Source organism: Girardinichthys multiradiatus, chromosome 14 (assembly GCF_021462225.1).
Source record: "Girardinichthys multiradiatus isolate DD_20200921_A chromosome 14, DD_fGirMul_XY1, whole genome shotgun sequence".
NCBI classification, from domain to species: domain Eukaryota; kingdom Metazoa; phylum Chordata; class Actinopteri; order Cyprinodontiformes; family Goodeidae; genus Girardinichthys; species Girardinichthys multiradiatus.
In genome coordinates, this window is record NC_061807.1 from 46309490 (window position 1) to 46322588 (window position 13099).

The 13099-nt window shown below is 41.0% G+C and overlaps 2 protein-coding genes across 18 annotated transcripts in view; one reads left to right on the forward strand and one right to left on the reverse strand.

The window, feature by feature from the left end:
- The window catches only part of ablim2 (actin binding LIM protein family, member 2), a 332383-nt gene that overhangs the window by 281764 nt on the left and 37520 nt on the right, over positions 1-13099 (forward strand). For 9 of the 17 annotated variants that reach the window (XM_047385748.1, XM_047385747.1, XM_047385746.1 and 6 more), the window contains 2 exons: positions 8678-8785; positions 10815-10868. The exons of 4 other annotated variants lie outside the window; for them this stretch is intronic. In XM_047385748.1, the coding sequence (XP_047241704.1) occupies positions 8678-8785; positions 10815-10868 (162 nt within the window). The remainder of the gene's footprint in view (positions 1-8677; positions 8786-10814; positions 10869-13099) is intronic. 4 more of the 17 variants (XR_007041374.1, XR_007041375.1, XM_047385749.1 and 1 more) reach the window with 1 other exon arrangement.
- LOC124880549 (THAP domain-containing protein 2-like) lies at positions 3845-6007 on the reverse strand. Its single transcript, XM_047385765.1, is given in 2 exon segments — positions 3845-4436; positions 4635-6007. Coding segments are annotated over 2 exon segments (276 nt in total). The 5' UTR covers positions 4714-6007; the 3' UTR covers positions 3845-4239.

The window sequence follows — 13099 nt, forward strand, 5'->3', positions numbered from 1 at the left end:
CCGTTATCTGACCTGATTTTCGCATGAAAACCGTGCCTGTGGATGTAGTGATTAATCAGACACTTCACCACTGTTTTGCTGTCTTCCTTTTTTGCTGGCCAGGCCTCTGGCCAACCGGTGAACGCATCCACACACACCAAAAGATATCTGAACCAATTCACTCTCTCAGTCATGTCTGTGTAGTCTATGATGATTTCCTTACCTGCTACCGGATCCACAGGGAACTTACTTGGTGCAGGCTTCAGAGTGGGTCTCACATTGAATTGTTGGCAGGTGCTACACGAGTTTATCCAATGACCTACCGTTTGTTTCAGGTATGGATGCCACCAGTGCTCAAGACTCTTCATCATTTGTGCAGTTCCCGCATGTCCCGGTCCATGTGCTTCTTCCAGCGCTGCTGTGGTCAACCCTGGCGGAAGGATGGGACGTCCGTCTGGACTTCTCCATAGTTCATCCTGGTCTTTTCTTCCCCCTCTTGCCTTCCAGACTGATTTCTCTTCCAGTGAGGCACCCTTTTGCAGTCTACTCACCTCCTCCAGAGTCGGTTCAGAGTTCATCAAGATGTGTATGGGCAGATATCCAGCTTTGGTTTTGGCTGCTTGGTCTGCAGCTTGATTTCCTTGAGCCACCCTAGTGTAGCTGTTATCATGTCCTTTGCATTTTATGACCGCTACTTCTTGGGGAAGTAGTAGGGCCTCAGCTAATCTTCTCATTTCTTGCTCATGTTTAATGGGTTTCTGTCCTGCTGTTCTAAACCCTGTTCTCATCCATTGCTTTAGTTCCACGTGCGCTGCTCCCGTGACATAAGCTGAGTCTGTGTAGATGTTCACTTTTTGTCTTTCCCCTAGTTCTAGGGCTGCTATTACTGCTAGCACCTCTGCTCTCTGTGCTGATTGGGTGTCTGTCAGCCCTTCTGCCTTAAGAGTCACAAAGTTCGTTCCTGTGTCTTCCACCACCGCATAGGCTGCTTTCAGACCCTCTGTGTCATGTCTAAAACAACAGCCATCTGTGTACAGGTTTCTTGCTTCTGTCAGTGGTTCTCCTTGTAGGTCTGGTCTGATTTTCTCACTTACCTCAACTTTTTCGGAGCATACGTGGGGCTCTCCTTCTGTCATTCTGTCTGCCATGTTGATCCCTTCATGGATGTAGATGATATTTGGCGCCTCCAGCAACTTACTCAATCTCTGTTGTCTCAATGGGGAGAATGTGAAAGTTTTGGAATTGACAAATGCCACTACTCCATGTGATGTTAGAATATGTAGTGGATGTCCCATCACTACGTGGGCTGTTTTTTGGATTATTTTTGCCAACCCTGCTGCATGTCTGGTACATTCATGGTGTCTTTGTTCCATGTTGTCAAGCATCACGCTAATATACATTAGCACTGTTCTTACTCCCCCTTTTTTGGAACAGCACTCCGTTTGCGGTGTGTGCTGTTACAGAAACATCCAGGTGAAAGGGCAATGTGTAGTCTGGATGTGCCAAGTGAGCAGCTTGGGAAAGGCTGGTTTTAAGAGCAATAAATGCTTCCTCTGCTTTTGTTGTCCATTCAAAAGGCGCTGTCAAATGGCGCATGCCCTGTTTCTTCACTAAGTCGCGGAGTGGGGCAGTTAGGTCAGTGTATCCTGGAATAAATGACCTGCTGTATCCGATGAGTCCCAAGAAGGAAAGCATGTCCTTCACCTGAACAGGTTTTGGATGGGAAAGGACAGCAGATTGATGTGAAGGGAACATTCCTGTCCCGGGCTGGGAGATCACCCTGCCTGAGAAATCCACCTGTTTCCAGCAAATTTGTAGTTTGGCTTTGCTGACCTTGTACCCAGCTTTTGCTAGGTGTGAGAGCACCACAGCCGTGGCCCCCAAGCATTCAGAAACAGTTGGTGTCGCCAAAAGAATGTCATCCACATATTGAATCAATGTGGTGTTCGGTGGAAGGGGACAGTCTTGGAGGGAGTCCTTAAGGACCTGATTAAATATCCCGGGTGACAGAGCAAAACCTTGCGGCAAACGTGTGTACCGTTATCTGTAGGATTTGTATGTGAAGGCAAAGATGTCTCTGCATTCTTCCGCTAGAGGCAGGCAGAAGAAGGCATTGGCAAGGTCGATGCAGGTGAACCATGCATGTTCGGGGTTTAGATTGGTAAGAGCAACATAAGGATTGGGCACTGGAACTGTAGGAGTGGAAAGTGCTGCATTTACAGCTCTCAAGTCGTGAGCCATTCTCCATTTCCCAGTGCCCTTCTTTTCTACTGGTAAGATGGGTGTGTTCCAAGTGTGTTTTTCAGTTTTTCACTGTCCTCCTTACCTCTCATTTGGAGAGCCAGTGCTTGCATGTTAGTCAATTGTGTGTTCAGATCTAACGATCCTGGTGTTTCCGGAAATTCCCCTTCCATGTTGTTTAAAATCCTGTGAAATTAATGTTCAATTAACGCTTCACAACATGCATATAAAATCCGCTTATCACTGTATTGCCGTTGTTAACAACACAGTGCATTTACTAAACCGCAATGGTGAGCCAGCTCTCTGCTGGCTTCACCCAGTCCCACACACACACAGTCAGCGCTTGTCACAGTCACTCCCGTTTAATATCAGCAAAAACACTTAACATTCACATTTCTTCTATAATCCGCACTACAGATACTTATACCTAGTACTTTGTCTTTTATTTTACCCCAAATAATCATCTAGCTCAGTCGCACACACACTTTCTGCCTGTACTTCCTCAATTCAACACCACTATCTGTTACAGACACTCGCACACAAGAAATGCACAAATATGCAGAAACAATCCACTACAAAGCCACTTCACCCTATATTCACTAAATGCTTTTTATTTTCCCTCAAATAATCAAAAATCCAACCGCATTTTTAATTCAGAATGATTGTCCAAGTATTTAACATCGAGTCCACTACCAGTTGCTTGTGAGGACTGTAATTCCTCCGTGTGTCCACTAGATAGGCCTCCAACCCTTCTAAAGTTTCTGAATGAACCTGTCACCAGTTAAAAAAAATATTCAAATGGACTTCAATGGGGACTTTAACCCATCTATATTCTTTGTGGTTTGCCAAGTCACGGGCCTTTAACCCAGCTATATCTTAGTGTTCCGTCAAACAATAAGTTGAGACGCCACTCTCAGCAATATAACCTTTTTTCAGCTTTAAATAAGGACTCTAACCTTTGAAGCTTTCGTATTTTGCCGACACTCAGCAATTCTTATCTGACTCCATTTTAACACGTCCAGTTAACGAACACTCTTTTACAGTTTTGCAGAGTAAAATGACATTCAGAACCAACTGACACCTCGGTTAATTTAGCCTATATATAAATTCAATCGGAGAGTTTAATAAAATAGGCTCTGCCTTACCTTTTGATGATTTATGGGCGCCCTGGTGTCAGAAGGTTCCGTCTGTCACACTCGGTTTTTGTCCGCGTCGGGGGTCACCAAATTGTTGAAGTATCCCTTTAACGGGGCCTTCTGCGCGTTCGTTTATTCACCGTAACCTAGAGGAATTCACAACACATTAGAATAAATCACACGGAGACAGTTGTATGTCATACCTGGGCCCAGGGGAAGAGAGCTCATGTGGGCAGGACACACCGAGACTTCTTCTGCCTTCTCACTGGGCTCATTTCTTTTATTAAAAACACACAAGAAATCAGCAGCGCCATTGTTTACAATATATTCTACACATAGTCACATACACATTTTCCGGCTGACCATATTTAGACAGGTATTGTCCACCAGCTGCATCCCGTATCTACTGACATAAGCAGGGAGTAACACAATTTTCACACACATGCAGTTCTCAGTAATTTTCCACTTTCTTCTCCTGTGAGAAATACTTCTGCAGGCCACACAATGTCTTATACTAACACGTTACACATTTTATTTCCCACACTGGTTATGAACATAGTAATAATAATGATGCACACACATAATATATTTCCACAGAATCCAAGTTAAAGGGTCATGTCTGCTTGCCAGCAAGGAGATATTCGAGCGTCTTACCTCTCCTGCCGGTTCCCTTCCGAGATCCGCATGGAAAGAGGTTGCCATGTTGGAGCAAGGTGTTTTTGTTCAGCTCCAACTCCTCCTCTTCCTGATCTGAAAGTAGGCAAATGCGATTTATTTTGAAAGTTCCAGATAAGTTCTAACTGGCCTTTAGTGTTGTAACTCATGGCTGAGGTCCCAACAGTATTACATAATACATCATCGATTCCTCTAGATCATGTGGAATTTAATTATAGTATCCTATAAACATAGTAATGACTGAAGGAACAGCTCCATCTCTGATTCTGACTGTCTGGCCTATCCTGTCAAAGTCCTCCAGTCTAAAATGCTCACAGCAGAGCATGGAAAAAGGACTAGCAGAAAACCCTTCCCTTCGCACTGCTGTTTTCCATTGCTTTCTTAGAGCTTTATCTTTGGGAAACCAACAAAGTATAAACAATTTAAGTAGTTTAGTCGAGTGTATAGAAAAAAATACTTGGTTTCTTGCTAGCTGGTTTCCCTGCGGGATTCACATTATGATGCGTGGGAATTTACAGTATTTCCCCCAAAGCTAGCAAATTCTGTGTGTAAAATGCCGTTATCACGAGTAAATACAATCACACATTTATTTTCGTTCTTACCTGTGAAAGTTAATGCCAGCACATCTGGTTTGTACTCTAAAGCGGTTGGTACATTTTCATGCAGCACACGAATGAGGCATCTTTTCCTCTCTGCCACATTCAATATGGTGGTGACATTGACGATCGATCTAGCGCTCAATGCGGTGTCTACGTATACATGTCTATGGTTCAGACTGAATGACGTCACGGGGAGTCAGCTATAACTCAACCTATTTTGGGCTAAGCTGGAATTAGGTTGTGATTTATTTTAAAAATTCCAGAAAGGTTCCTTCAGGCCTTTGATTATGTACAGTTAAGAGTCCATGTTTTTTTACTTTCTCTCAAATATCTAACACACAGTATGTCCATATATTCACTTTCACATTCAGTACACACATCGACATATGGCAGGAAGAAGCTGAAATCGAACCCACAACCTTCTGATTGCAAGATGACTATTCTTCCTACTGAGCCACAGTCCCCTCCACTCCCCAATCCACTCCAAATTTGGACAATAATCTACAGCTGCTGCCATCACGTTTAAGTTTGATATTTTAATAAAACTAGTCCATAATCTTTACCCTGGCCCAACAGGGTCAGCATTTATTGAACTCCACTCATGTACACTGTGTCAACATAAACCTGGTTCTCTGGCTTACTCTGTGGTGGGTCTAATATGAACAGTACATAACTTTTCTATATTGTTACACCATCTTTTGTCTTCTAATTTTGTAAAGAGATGACTGAAAAGAGATTTAGACCCAGTCCTCTATAAATGAATTGTTACTATTCATCTTGCCCTTTTGCCACTCGTAACTTTAAAGTCATGTCACATCTGACTGTGTCAGGTAGGAAAGAAAAATTGGTTTTGTAACTACTTTAGGTAGGTGTTTGAACACCATGATATTGAATATGAAAAATAATTTTTCATATTCTTATGTTTCATGACTTATATGAAATGTGTTCATATGACTTGAAAAAATTTCTAACAGCAAGAGGTTGCTTACAGTTATTTCAATTTGATTAGTGGTCATAGGCTGACATCTGGCTCAAACATGGCTTAAACCCAAAATGAATAAAACTAGGATTTTTTACAAAGTATTCTGAAAAATAATGCACATGCCTTCATGTCAATGGTTCATCTAAGATCAGGTCACAGGGGCATCAGGTCCTGTACTCTACTGTGTAACATACCTATGCTTGATGGGAAGACAACTTTTAGTACTCATTGTACATGGCAAGGGTGTTCTTCTTAACCTTTTTTTTTTGACAGTCTTCTACAATGAGAAAATAGTTCTACAAAAATCATAATATAATTATGGCAATGGGGTTGTTTCTTACAACCCGGAGCAGCTGATTAATATCTCAAAAGCTCAAATAATGTTGGCAGTAAGTTTTCGTCCATATTATTTACCCAGAGAGTTCACCAGTGTTATTTTGGCAACAGTTTACGTTCCACCTTCCGCTGTTGCCGACACTGCGTGTGAAGCCATCAGCTCAGTTGTTGCTAAGCTACAGACACAAAACTTCAATGCTTTTGTGGCAATTTCTGGTGATTTTAACCATGCTTCACTCTCTGCTACACTTCCAACGTTTCAACAGTTTGTCAGCTGCTCTACCAGAGAAAACAAAACATTGGATTTGTTTTAAGCAAATGTCAAGGACTCATACATCTCTACAGCAAGACCTCCTCTAGGCAAATCAGATCACAATCTTGCTTTTCTCTGCTCAAAATATAAGCCCCTTGTTCAGAGGCAACCTGTAATAAAGAGGACTGTGAGAAAATGGTCACAGGAAGCTGAAGAAGCTCTACAAGGCTGCTTTGAGACTACAGACTGGGACGCACTGTGCCAGCCACAAGGAGAGGACATCAATGCCATGATATTATATATTTATATATATAAACTTCTGTGTGGATAACATCATCCCCACCAGAACCGTGAGATGCTTCCCCAATAACAAACCTTGGATCACCAGTGACCTGAAGGACCTGCTTAACAAAAAAAAAAAGAGCCTTCAGAGAGGGAGACAGATAATTATTGAGGAGTTACTTAAAGTCAAGATAAGAGACAGCAAGGAGGTTTACAAGAAGAAGTTGGAGAGCAAGCTCCAGCAAAACAATATCAGAGATGTGTGGACAGGGATGAAGAAGATCACAGGCTTCAAGCAGAAGGATGGTCAGACCAATGAAGGTCTGGACAGAGCCAATTAACTGAACACATTCTTCAATAGGTTCAGTTCAAAAACAAGCTTCGCGTCCTCCTCTCCTGCTCACAGCCAAACAGACATACCACCCTCCTTTGATCCACAGGACCCACAGCTGTCCAGTAACACCTCAAATTTTTTATCTTCCACCTCAGCCCTAGACCCTTCTACTTCTACATGTTTGCCTTCAACCATATCAGGAGATGCTGAAGCTTCCTTTGCCTCCACCTTCAACCTGTGTGTCTCAAGAAGTCAAGTGAAGATGCTGGAGACTGAATCGGAATAAGGCTGCAGGTCCAGATCATGTCAGCCCTAGAGTCCTGAAGGCCTGTGCAGAGCAGCTCTGTGGGATTCTGCAGCACCTCTTCAACCTTAGCCTGGCCCAGAAGAAGATTCCGGTGTTGTGGAAGACCTCCTGTCTTGTTCCGGTACCACAGAAAACTCACCCATCAGTCCTCAATTATTATAGACCTGTTGCCCTGACATCCCACATCATGAAGGTCCTAGAGAGACTCCTGTTGACCCACCTGCATAAGCAAACAGTAAACCATCAGGACCCCCTTCAGTTTGCTTATCGCTGTGGAGTTGGAGTTGAAGATGCCATCATACACCTGCTTCAACAAACCCACTATCATCTGGACAAAGCCAGCAGCACTGTGAGGATCATGTTCTTTGATTTCTCCAGTGCATTTAATACAATCCAACCTGATTTGCTTTGTCAGAAACTTCAGAAGAAACAGGTGGGAGCCTCAACAATCTTCTGGATCAAAGACTACCTGACAAACAGACCACAGTTTGTGAGACTGAAGGGTTATGAGTCTAACCAGGTAGTCAACACCACAGGAGCACCACAGGGGACTGTACTCTCACCATTCCTTTTCACTCTGTACACCTAAGACTTCCAGTACAAGACAGACTCCTGTCATCTGCAGAAATACTCGGATGATTCTGCAGTCGTGGGGTGGATCAGAGATGGACAAGAAGCTGAGTACAGGAAGGTGGTGGACCGCTTTGTGGCATGGTGTGGAAACAATCATCTCATTTTGAACGTGACTAAAACAAAGGAGATGATGGTAGATTTTAAGAGAAACAGGAATAAGTCAAAAACTATTTCTATCATGGGAGAAGAAGTGGAGGTGGTGGAGGAGTATAAATACCTCAGTGTTCACCTGGACAACAGACTAGAGTGGAGATGCAACTGTGAATCCATCTATAAGAAGTGACAGAGAAGACTGTACTTCTTGAGGACGCTTAGGTCCTTCAGTGTTTGCAGCAAGATGCTGCATATCTTCTATAAGTCTGTTGTGGAAAGTGTGATCTCTTCTGCCATCATCTGCTGGGGAAGCAGCATCAGAGCCAGGGACTTAAAAAACTCAACAAGCTGATAAAAAAGGCTGGACCTGCTCTGGGGACTCCAACTGGAACCTCTGGAGATCATTGTGGAAAGACGGATTCTTCATAAAATGAAGAACATTATGGAGAACCCTGAGCATCCTCTTCATGAGACTGTCCTACAACAACAGTGTCTTCAGTCAGAGGCTTCTTCAGATCTGCTGTAAGAAAGAGCGCTACAGGAGATCCTTCCTGCCCACAGCCATCAGCATCTACAACGGCTCTTTGAAGAAACCTTCATAATGTGCTACAACAACATTTAATTTCCCTTTGGGATTAATAAAATATTTTTGAATTTGAATTTTGAATTGAATTTACACAATTGGATTATTAAATCACCTGCACAACTGTTTATAATTAGGGATTTTTATTTGAGCTTTGCAAGTATGCTTTCAATAACGCTATCTTCTTGCCCTGTCTCCACAACCATTGTAATCTCCCTTTCTCATTGCCCTTTCTCCATTGGAGGTAGTGAAAGTGGTCGGAGTACACCAAACTTATCCACCTACTCTGATGGCAAATCCCCCTCATCTACTTCAACATACGTGGCTGCTCCCCGGCATTTCCACATACCAGGTAGGCCTTAGCCATAGCACTGCTCATTATTGAGCTCAGCTTTACATTTCCTTTTGTCTTGGTTCACATAGCTCATGGGGAGGTAAAGTACAAGGTTAGTTCTGGAGTCATTACTAAACAAATGTGATTAAGAACACTTGGTTCAAATTTCTAGAGCAAATAAAAAACACATTTAGTGATTTTAAACATAAATGTAATTTGGTAACTAATAATTTGATATTGAAGAGTGGTAAGTATAATTTACCTGCCAGTATGCAAGTGTGTTAAAGTGTTTCATATCTGTATTAAAGACAATGGTATTTGTAACACAGGGAACCTTGCTGGTGGATTAACTGTCTAGTGTCTAATTCTAGAGAAGACATGTTTTTTACTGAATTTTAGCAAACCCAACACTATGGGTAAATTTAAATCTGCTGCCAGTGTTTCCTTTCTTGCCATGGATGCTGTCATATTGAAAAACGTGTTACATGGGCACAGACGTGAGGAAATGGAGTAGATTTTCTGATGCTTTAAGTCATGTCACGGCTTCCAAGTGTGTGTTGGCTTTGTTGTTCCCCCCCCCTTTTGAACAGTGGATGTGTATTGGGATCAAGGATGCGGAATTTAATGTTATGCTGCATCACAACAGGGTATGTTAATTGGTTGTGACGCCACTTGCTGTTATTTTTTTTCTATATTTAAGTATCAACTGACTAAAAATTGAATTTTAATGCTCTGAGTGGCCTGTCTTCAAGTGGTCAAATAATGCTAAGCTAAATTATTGAGAAAGTAGGATGAGGTGTCAGTTTCATTTTGGACTGCATAGTGTAGTGTGAAATTTAGTAATTTATTATTGGGTCATTGCTGCAGTATCTGAGCAACATTTGCTGGAATTATGTAGCAGTAGTTTATATGTGCAGTATAAAGGGTGTGTGCGAGTTGCAGACTTGTCTTACTACACTGTCAAATGTGCAGTAACACATTGACGGAGCATTTTTTCTTAAAGCATTGTGTCTTCCTAAACCATTGAATTGGAAGGCAGATATGAAATAGTGTGACAAAGGTATTAGTTATTAATTTACTTCCTAAAAGATCCTTCTTTGGATTATGTATTGTACATTGAAATTTTCCTGGTCTCTACGATTTCCTAATTAATAGTAATAAGTACTCTTTGACAGAAAAATGAATGGACAACAGACGTCATCTCTTACAATAAAACAGTGATAGATCTGAACATGAGCCGATCTTGAACAGTATGTACTTTTTTACTTTCTGTTTGATCCGGCATATTATTCCTATAGAAAAAAAAATGTACTTAATCATGCAAAACTGGAAAAAGAACAGTCTCACGTTAAAAGTGAGCCAAGTGGAAAAAATAAAGAGCGATCATCCACTTAGCGATTATCCACCTTCTTCATAGCAATTGGCCTTAGTGCTTTTGTATGGATGTTTTAGATTCTGGTAGACACTGAAAAAAGCCAGACAAAAATGGCATTCACCTTTTTTATTGCAGCTCATGTTTCTTTTGGGGCTTTAATTAAAACAGTTGATGCTCAAAAGTCCCTGTAGGTCCACTGACAGCATGAGGAATTAAACCAGCCGTTGGGAAAATAATTTTCTTTATCTTGCTCCATGAATGTCTAATCCAACATTGCAATTACTTAATCACATGTATGTAATCACAAGACTGCTGGTACCAAGTGGTATTGTTTTTGATATTCATTGAAATATCCTGCATAATCTCATATTCCCTCACAATACAGACCAATATTAATATATATCTTAAAAATATGTTGCATGACACTATTAAAAGCATTGATGCTCTTGGTGTGCTTTAATAGAAATGACAAATATGTTGTGTTGAGTTAAGCTATACTGCCCCCTGTATGTTCACCACTAAAATGCTAACTCTTTCTTTCTTTCTTTCTTTCTTTCTTTCTTTCTTTCTTTCTTTCTTTCTTTCTTTCTTTCTTTCTTTCTTTCTTTCTTTCTTTCTTTCTGTCCTCCGCCTTGGCTTCCTCTATTTTCTCTGCTTGGTGTCCATCTTCAGAGACTATGGTCAAAGATAATATCTATAGAAAACGCCCCATCTACAAACAGCATGGTACAGTCAACTATGCTTTTTACACTTCATTTTTTGGTCCAGCCATCTCGTCCCCCCCCCCCCCAGAATTATCTTCCCTTGGTTTCTTCAGCCTGCAATTTTATGGTAGAGTTTACAGATCTACATGCTGGCATAATGTTTTGCACATATTGTAATTGAGAAAATAGGAATGTAGACTGTTAATAAAATATTTAACCAAAGAATAGTGACAATACCTACTGCATCTTCTAACTGATTAGTCAAGCTGAAGTCAGATTGCTTGATTGCTTTCCAAAATCACAACTGCCAATTAGCCGAGAATATACAGGTCCAGTTCAAAACAACATGTAACAATTTTCAATATTTCTTGTCCCTCATTTCACAAAAGCAAATTATATAGATTCATTACACATAGAGTGAATAATTGCAAGCCTTTATTTCTTGTAAGTTTGTTGATAATGGCTTACAGATAATAAAAACCCAAAATTCAGTGTCTCAAAAAAATTGAATATTACATTGAATCAATAAAAAAATCATATTTTAAATCGATATGTCAGAGTTCTGAAAGTATGTTAATTTTTATGCACTCAACACTTAGTTGGGTCTCCTTTTGTGTGAATTACTGCATCAGTGTGGCCTGGCATGGAGACGATCAGCCTGTGGTTCTGCTGAGTTGTGACAGAAGCCCAGGTTGCTTTGATAGATGCCTTCTGGACATCTGCTTTGTTGGGTCTGGTGTCTCTCATTTTCCTCTTGACAATAGATCAATCAAGCACATTTCACCATGGTAATTGAACCAGGTTTTAGTACCTTTGGTACAGCATCTCGATAAAGGTTATCTGCAGAAGAAAGCATGAAGTCCTCTCAAATATTCTGGTAGAAGGCTGCATTGACTGTGGACTTCAGAAAATCAATTTGACTAACACCAGCCCATGACATGGCACTTGAAATCATCATCGACTGTGGAAACTTTACAATGGACTTCAAGAAACCTGCATTCTGTGATTCTCCAGACTCTGGGTCCTAGATTTCCAAATGAAATGCAAACTTGACTCTGAAAAGAGGACTTTGGACCACTGCGCAACAGTCCAGTTATTTGTCTCCTCAGCCTATGTAAGATGCTTCTGACGCTTCATGTTTGAGAGTGGCTTGACACAAGGAATGCCACATTTGTGGTCCATGTGACAGATTTGTTTGTGCATAGTGGCATTGTATGGCTTACCCTCCTTGTGATGGGTGTCATTGCCTGTCTTCTGGACATTTGTCAAGTCAGCTTGATTCTGACTTCTGGCCCAGACTGAAAGACAATTTAGAGGCTCAGGAAACCTTTGCAGGTTTTTGAGTTAGTTAGTTAATTAGGTAATTAGGGTGTGACACCATGAGTTTCCAATATTTAACTTTTTCACCTGTAGTAGTGCTTCCAAGTAGTACTGAACTTACGGTTAAAGGTCAAACGTCTAAATCTAATGGTTTACCTAATGCCAAACACTGCATACAGTGCGTGAAAAAAGTATTCAGATCCCTTGACCTTTTCCACAATTTGTGACATTAAAACTTCAAACATAATTTTAAGAAAAACTAACACTGTACATTACCCTGAACACATAATGTCACTGTGAAATATGCTGGTGACAGCATTATGCTATGGGGATTATTTTTTTACCACAGGGACAGGGAAATTGGTCAGAGATGATTGGAGCATGGATGGACCTAAATCCAGGAAAATACTGTAAAAAAACTTGTGTGAGGCTGCAGAAGACTTGAGACTTCCAGCAAGACAACCACCATAAACATACACCCAGGGCTACATTGTAATTGTGTAGATATTCATGTCTTACAAAGGCCTAGTCAAAGTGCAGACCTAAATCTAACTGTGTGGCAAGTTTAAAAGCCTGAGCTGTTTATTAGAAAAAAAATATTTGTCTATCACATAAAATCCCAATCAAATACTTCCACTGGACTAAAGCTGATTTTGCTGGAGGCACCATTTTTCACTTTGGTCATGCATTCATGCTTGCGTTCATCTCATCAGCTCATTTGTTTGGTTAATGGTGATGCTGTGGCTATGTACATACTGTGAATCACTTTAAATGTTGACATAAGTGTTTTGGTATTCACTGCCTGAGTCACATTCACTGTGTGTGTTCACAAAATGTTCTGTTTAAATGATGGTGTCTCCTTTTTCACTGTAGTTTCACTGGATCTGTTTTTTCTATCATTAAAACATAGTCAGGCACACGAGGGAAGCTCCC